Genomic DNA, 8,054 nt, shown 5'->3' with positions numbered 1-8,054 from the left:
CGTCCAGAGGGTCAGACTTGGAGAGGCCTGCAGGGGCTAGACGGTGTCTTCCATGGCTCTACTTGAGGGAGGGCAGAGGACAGGAGGGCCATGTACGGGGGCTCTCGCCTGCCCACCCCCAGCCCGGCTCACGATGCCATGGCTTGGAGGCCCTTTTGTGAATGGAGCAACAGAGCCAGCCTCCCCAGAAACAAATGTAGGAAAAACCCAGTGTGGATGCTTCACACTAGTCAACCCTTTTTTTTTTTTTTAAATCCTCACCTGAGGATATTTTTCCATCCATCTTCAGACAGAGTGGGAGGGAGGGAGGGAGAGAAACATCAATGTGAGAGGGACACGTCAACTGGTTGCCTCCCGCACAACCCCAACTAGGGCCGGGGACGAACCACAACCAAGATACGTGTCCTCGACTGGAATTGAACCTACAACTCTGGTCCGCGGGCCAACGCTCAACCCACTGAGCCAAACCGGCCAGGACACACCAGTCAATCTTAAGAGCCAGGGTCACCTTGCCCACTGGCTAGAGTATGCGTCTCCGGACCTGCAAGTGCAGGGTGGACAGCCTATGAACTCAGTTGGAGTTTGCGAGGGCAGAGCACCCTCTCCTGGAGCCCACGGCCAGCCTTGGCCTGGAGGGAGTGCCTGGCTCTAACAGGACCGTGGGCCCCAGGAAGGCACAGGCTTGTCTCGGGAGGAAGACACGAGGAACCCTTAATCCAGAATGACTCCTTTATTCAATAACTGCTGATGTGTGAATTTCCTCCTTCCTTCGACCAGGCTAGAAAAACAGCTCTGATGGGAACTGCACAGCCTCCCGGGGAAGCCCAGCTGCGGGCGCTTGGGGTGGGCAGCAGTGGAGACAGAGACAGAGCAAAGGCCATGTCCTGCACCCTCACCAGCGGGAGGAGCCTGGGAGAGAAGGGAGTGGGGCGAACACAAGGCCAAGGCCGCAAACCCGAGGGGCCCTGATACCTGGCCTGGTGGGTGGAGGAGGCTGTCCCAGCAGCAGCCTCAGGCATCTTGCTCTGGTCCATGCTGCCCCCTGTTGGCTGCTGCCACTGCTACCATCTCCCTTCAGATTCTAACTACTATGTATCCCCGTCTGGTCCCTGTCCTAGGGCCACCAGGGGCCCAAATGCCCTGCTTGGGATTGTCCTTCAATGTGGGGGCATGTGGAACATCCCGATGGGCTCTCCCAGCTCATGGTCCCCTCGCTCTCCCCAAAATGACCTGGAGCCCCACTCGATCAGCTGTACCCCGCTATGACAGCAGAGTTCTCGCTCTGGGTGCAGCTCTGTGGGGAGAGGACCAAGTCTAGCTGTCCGCCATGTCTCACGAGGATGAGGGTCCTTGGCTCCCCTGACCAGGCCCGGGAGCTTCCTGCATCCCTTCAGCTGAGATGGGGAGGGGCCTGGCCCAGCCATGGTGCCCCTGAATGGTTTGCCATGCACCCTCTGAAAGCCCCTGCGGCCCAGCTTTCAAGTCTTTCTGTCAGTCTCCGGTGGTCACACCACCCACGTGCCTTCGGATGAGTGTGGTGGCAGGTCACACACGCCTGTGAAAGTGAGGTCCTTGGAGTGAGGGGCTGGTGCCCCACCACACTTCTGTGCTCCCAGCAAGGAGGTCTGACCCTTTGATACTTTGGCCAAGTAGATCTCCAGGGTCTTGAGCAGCCGCCGTGGGCTCTTCTTGGCCAGCACTTCCAAGTCTGGAACAGAGAGCATTGGGAACAAAAGGCTGGAGGGGGCTTTGAACTGCACAGTCCAGGCCCAGTGGCTCTAGGGAGCACCCCAGCCCAGGTCCTATGGAGAAGGTGAAGGAGACTCCTAAGATGGAGAGCTCACCAGAGGAGACCAGGGAACTAGAGAGACCCTAGGGACCATACACCATCTTGTCCAGGGCAACTGTGACTTTGACTAGCCAGTCCACTGTTGGACCCAGCCTTTGATTCAGAAACTCTGGTCACCATGGGTATAAGGACAGAGAGGGCGGCAGAGAAAGGAGAACTAGCTCCAGAGGGTGGGCTGGGAGGGAACTGCAGCCCAAACCAGCGCAGCCTCCACCTGAGGCCCTGAGCTGGGACACCAGGAGGGAGCTCGGCCTCCCGGGAGAAAGAGCATACCCTTGAGGACAAAGCCTGAGTCTGCGATCGTCTTCTGCTGCGTCTTCCAGACGTGAGCGAGGTGGAGGAAAGTGGCGGCATAGAAGCTGTTCACCACTGGGACCACCTTCTGCTGCCGGTTACACTCCCTGCAGGACAAGGGAGGTGATCTGCTCAGCACGGACAAGGCTGACACCCCCCACCCACCCCTGGCTGTTCCCCAGGGGAGCCATTCCCAGGGCAGCCTTCACATCTGAGGTCAGGGGTGGCGAGGAGGGGTGGGCTGGGAGACTGACCCGGGTGCCCCCAGAAGCCAGCAGGCGAGGGAGAAAGTTGGGGAGAACGAGGCAGGCAGGGAGGGAACCAGGCTCTGCTAGGTTCCTCTAATCAGCTGAGGGTGAGGGGTGGGGTGAGCAGCGTGGGGACTCACCTGGAGAGACACTCCTCTCTTAAGGCCTGGATCGCAATGCGGGTGATATTCACGGACATCAAACAGAAGGGGAATTGCTGGAATGAAGTGGTACCAGGTCAGCGGCAGCCCAGTCCTGCCTTCTGTGTTTCCCGTCTTCTACAACCTAGCCTGGCCTGCAGGCAGTGACAACAGTCCTGGCCCAGAGGCAGCAGCGACATTATGGATGCTTACACTTCATTTTCACAGTGATCTTCCCATCTTACAGATGAGGATACTGAGGCTCAGGGACCTCAAATATCTTTCTTAAGGCAGTGGAACCAGGATTCCAACTGGGGCAATTCACTCCAAAGCTGGCTTGCATTACCCATTGGCTCTCCTAGGCCTTCACCAGACCTACCCACGAGCTGCCCACAGACCACGTCACCCCCTGGGGTTAGATGAACACAAGAGTGAGGCACAGGTATCTAACTAACTACATAGGTTCTTAAAATCTCTTCTCTAGGCTTCTGGTTATTGGGCTGCTCATAAGCACTTCATCCAAAATCAGACAGAAGGTGCAAGTAGGTAGAAAGTCTGTCTTGACTTGCTGGACACCCCATCCCTCAGTAACAGAGAGGCCCGAGAACCGGTTGTGCAGGCCAAGCTCCCAAGGGGGTAGCATGGAGTCTAGCCAGGAACTTCACCAGAATGGGCCTCAGACTGCCCTGTGGGGTCCACCTCAAAGCTTTATTTTTAGAGAGCAAATCCCTATTTGATAACAAAAAATCCAAGCAAATGAAAAGCTATTTGTAGGGAGTTTGCAAATATTGCATGTTAGTTTCCACTGCTGCATGTACACAAGGGCATCCGTGGAGAGGGACATACAGATCAGTACAGCCTTAGTTTAGAACAAGAGTCAAAGTCTATTTATCCCATCTACTTCCCCCAAGAAGAAAATTCATTACATTATGATATACTGTGCTGTCCAGTACAGTAACTCGCCACATGTACGTATTTAAAGTAATTAAATAAAAGTTAAAATGCAATTCTTTAGTCATCCTAGCAGTATTTCAAGGGCTCAGTAGCTACATGTCCTTAGCTCCTGTGTTGGACAGTGCAGACCTAGACCGTTTTCGTCACTGCAGGTTTTACTTGAGCGCACTGGTTGAACTACAGAGGACCTTCTGGCTCCTCTTCTCAGTGTCCTTCATGACGCCTGGATTCCACACCTTGGCCTGGCCACCTGCTAGCTGTGTGTCCTTAGGAAGGCCACCAAAACTCTATGAAACTCAGCTTTTCTAAGCCTCAGAATCAAAAAGGAAATAAACCATGAGTTAATACAGTGGGCCTAAGACTGCTGTCCTTGGAAGGGCCTGCTTACTGGCTGGTTTTGCTCAGTGGTTAGAGCATCAGCCCGAGGACCGAAGGGTCTTGAGTTTGATTCCCGGTCAAGGGCACGTGCCTGGGTTGCAAACTCAATCCCTAGCCCTGGTCTGGGTTGTGTGGGAGGTAACCAACTGATGTGTCTCTCTCACACAGATGTTTCTCTTTCCCTCTCTCCCTCCCTTCCACTCTATCTAAAAAAATCAATGGAAAAATATTCTCAGGTGAGGATTAACAAAAAAATACATAAACCTAGTGCTCATTCGCCCTCGGGAACAGTCTATTTTTTTATCCTCACCCAAGGATATTTTTGCATTTATCTTGAGATAGAGTGGGAGAGAGAGAGGGAGGAAGAGAGAGAGAGAAACATCGAGAGAGAGACACATTGAGTGTTTGCCACCCACATGACCCCAACTGGGGCCAGGGACAAACTGCAACTGAGGTACGTCCCCTTAGCGGGAATGGAACCTGGGTCTCTCTGGTCTGCGGGCCAACACTCCAACCGCTGAGCTAAACCAACCGGGGCAGGAATAGTGTTTTTTTTTTTTTCCTTTATTGATTCTAGAAAGAGGGGAAGTGAAACGAAGAGATAGAAACATTGATGAGAGAGAACATCGATTGGTTGCCTCCTGCATGCCTCCCATTGGGGATCGGGCCTACAACCTGGGCATGTGTCCTGGCCGGAAATCGAACCGGCAACCTCTTGGTGCATGGGTCAATTCTCAACCACTGAGCCACACGGGCCGGACAGGAGCAGTCTTTTTTTTTTTAATCCTCACCCGAGGACATTTTTGCATTTTTTGTTCAGACAGAGCGGGAGGGAGAGAGGGGAAGAGAGAGAGAGAGAAACATCGATGTGAAAGGGACACATCGAGTGGTTGCCACCTGCACAACCAATCAGGGCCGGGGACAAACTGCAACCGAGGTACGTGCCCTTAGCGGTAACTGAACCCGGATCTCTCTGGACCGCAGGCCGACGCTCTAACCGCTGAGCCAAACCGGCCAGGGCCAGGAGCAGTCTTTTAAAGCTGATTTATTAAAAAGCAGTGAATGCCCTGGCCAGTTTGGCTCAACGGTTAGAGCATCAGACCAGAGAGTCCCAGCTTCAGTTCCCTCTAACGGCATGTACCTTGGTTGCAGTTCATCCCCGGCCCTGGTTGGGGTTATGAGGGTGGCCACCAGTCGATGTGTTTCTCTTACATCCATGTCTCTCTCTCTCTCTTCCTCCGGCTCTATCTGAAGATAAGTACAAAAATGTCCTCAGGTGAGGATAAAAAAAGTAAAAAGCAGTGGAAAAAAAATAAAAATCAGATCTAAATGTCTCTTTTCCTTCAGCAGTTCCCTTGAATCTGAAAAGTGTTCCTTTTAGCTAAAATACTCTCACTGAGGCTATGTTTAGAGAACTAACAGGCAGCAGAGAAAATCAGCCCTGGATATTTTTCTTTTCTTTAAAAAAATGTTTTTGCCATTCAATCATTTTTTATTTTTTTTTATTTTTTTTTTATTTTTATTTTTTAATCCTCACCCGAGGACACTTTTTCATTCTTTGTTCAGATAGAGCAGGAGGGAGAGAGAGAGAGAGAAACATCGATGTGAGAGGGACACATCGAGTGGCCGCCACCCGCACAACCAACCAGGGCCGGGGACAAACTGCAACCGAGGTACATGCCCTTAGCGGGAACCGAACCCGGGTCTCTCCGGACCGCAGGCCGACGCTCTAACCGCTGAGCCAAACCAGCCAGGGCCATTTTTTATTTTTTAATTACAGTTGACATACAATGTTATATTTACTTCAGGTGTATACCAAACTGAGTAGACATTTATATAATTTACTAAGTGATCATCCCAATAAATCTCATACTCATCTGCTGTACTTCATTTACATCTCCATGACTATTCTGTAACAACCAGCTTGTACTTCTTAATCCCTTCACCTTTTTTAACCATCCCCCCAACATCTCTCTCATGTGGCAACTGTCAAAATGTTCTCTGTATCTGTAAGTCTGTTTCTGTTTTGCTTCTCCATTTATTTTGATATTTAGATTCTACTGTTGATAGATATGTGTTTATTGCCATTTTATTATTCATATTTTTAACCTTTTCTTCTTCTTAAAGAAGACCCTTTAACATTTCATATAATATTTGTTTGGTGGTGATTAATTCCTTTAGTTTTTTTCTTGGCTGAAAAGCTCTTTATCTGTCCTTTGATTTGAAATGATAGCTTTGCTGGGTAATTTTGGTTGTAGCTCCTTGCTTTTCATCACTTTAAATATTTCTTGCTACTCCCTCTGGCCTGCGAAGTTTCTATTGAGAAATCAGCTGACAGTCTTATGGGAGCTCCCTTGTAGGTAACTAACTGCTCTTCTCTTGCTGCTTTTAAGATTCTTTGTCTTTAACATTTTGCACTTTAATTATGATGTGTCTTGGTGTGGACCTCTTTGGCTTCATCTTGCTTGGGAGTCACTGTGCTTCTTGAATTTTTATGTCTATTTCCTTCACCAGGTTAGGGAATTTTTCTGTCATTATTTTTTCAAATAGGTTTTCAATTTTTTGCTCTCTCTCTTCTCCTTCCAGCACCCACATGATGCAAACGATGATACACCTGAAGTTGTCCCAGAGGCTTACACTATCTTTGTTTTGGGGGATTTCTTTTCTTTTGCTGTTCTGATTGGGTGTTCTCTGCTTCCTTATATTCCAAATTGCTGATTTGATTCTTGGCTTGGTCTACTCTACTGTTGATTTCCTGTAAATTATTCTTCATTTCATTTAGTGTATCCTTCATTTCTGACTGGTTCTTTTTTATGGTTCCTAAATCCTTTTTCATGCTGTTGAAGTTCTCACTAAATTTCTTGAAATTCTTAGTGAGTTCCTTGAGCATCCTTATAACCATTGTTTTGAATTCTATATCTGGTAATTTGCTTGTTTCCATTTCGTTTAGTTCTCTTTCTAGAGATTTCTCTTGTTCTTTCATTTGGAACCTGTTTCTTTGTCTCCGCATTTTGGCTGCTTCCCTAAGTTTGTTTCTATGTATTAGGTAGAGTTGCTGTCTTCTGGACTTGGTAGAGTGGCCTATGTAGTAGGTGACCTGACAAGCCCAGTGGTGCAGCCTCCCCAGTCACTTGAACTGGGTGCCATAGGTGCGCCCTCTGTGGGATGTGTGCCCTGTCCTGTTGTAGTTGGGCCTTGATTGCTGCTGGTGTCACTAGGAGGGACTGACCCCAGGCTGACTGGCTGCAAGGGCTGGCTGAGACCACAGTGGAGGAGCTGCTGTGCAGGAGCCAACCCTATGGAGCAGGACTTGCTTCAGCAGGGCTTTGGTGCTCAGAATAGTCCCCTTGAGTGTGTTGCTCCTGGAGGTGATAGGCTTGTAATCCAGCATGGTCTGAAGCTGTCCATCATGTGCACTGGCTCTGGGGCCTCCCAGGAGGTGCAGGGTCATCCACTGCCTGTGCCCTGCCTGGGGCCTCCCTGCACGAGCTACAGAGCAATCTGCAAATGGCTGCTATTTGTGCTGAGCCTGGAGGTGTCCAGGACAGCTGCCGCCAGTGCCGGGCCTGGGGCCACTTAGCGAGAGATGGGGGGCATGCCAAGGCCAGATGCTGCTTGTTTGCAATTTGTGAACCTTTGAGAGATTTTAGGAAAGTCCATAGTAGGACCCAAAAGACAGGCAGTTTGTATGGGAAAGCCACTGGAAATGGCTTGGATGGACCCACAAGTTGGGTAGGGCAGGGTCTCAGAAAATCAGGGTGGGGCCAACAGTGTTAGCCAGGTTGAGACAGACTCAGATATGGCTCCAGCCTGTCAGCTCTGTGTAGGGGGAGGATCTCAAAAAGGAAACACTGGCCTCTGCCAGCATTTCTGTCTAGAAGAAAGCTGCCCCTATAGCTCTTGCCCTGACGCCAGACATTCAGTCCCTCCCTGTATGTCCTTGGTGCCTTTTGAGCTGCTGCCCCAGCGCTGGAGCTCAGGAGCGAGTCTGAGTAAGCCCATGCAGAGACCCTTTAAGAGGAGCTGCCTAGGATTCCTGCAGCCTCAGCCTCCCTCAGCCACAGTCCTCACTGGTTTTTTATAGCCAGAAGTTGTGGGGACTTCTCTTCCCAGTATTGGAACCCTGGGATGGGGGGCGTGGTGTGGGGCTGGGACCCCTCACTTCTCAGAAATCTCCCTCCTAATTGAAAA

The 8,054-nt window shown here is 50.5% G+C and overlaps 1 protein-coding gene across 2 annotated transcripts in view; it reads right to left on the bottom strand.

Annotated features, from left to right (window-relative positions):
- Positions 1-1,276: 1,276 nt before the first annotated feature.
- ELMOD3 (ELMO domain containing 3) overlaps positions 1,277-8,054 on the bottom strand; it is a 30,618-nt gene continuing 23,840 nt past the window's right edge. For both annotated transcript variants that reach the window (XM_036263149.1, XM_036263150.1), the window contains exons 10-12: positions 2,532-2,608; positions 2,123-2,250; positions 1,277-1,708 (exon numbers count right to left, since the gene is read on the bottom strand). In XM_036263149.1, the coding sequence (XP_036119042.1) occupies positions 1,506-1,708; positions 2,123-2,250; positions 2,532-2,608 (408 nt within the window). In that variant the 3' untranslated portion in view covers positions 1,277-1,505. The remainder of the gene's footprint in view (positions 1,709-2,122; positions 2,251-2,531; positions 2,609-8,054) is intronic.

Source organism: Molossus molossus, unplaced genomic scaffold (genome assembly GCF_014108415.1).
Source record: "Molossus molossus isolate mMolMol1 unplaced genomic scaffold, mMolMol1.p scaffold_m16_p_15, whole genome shotgun sequence".
NCBI classification, from domain to species: Eukaryota; Metazoa; Chordata; class Mammalia; order Chiroptera; family Molossidae; genus Molossus; species Molossus molossus.
Note: the sequence above shows the minus strand (reverse complement) of the source record. Positions and strands in the feature narration are given on the sequence as shown.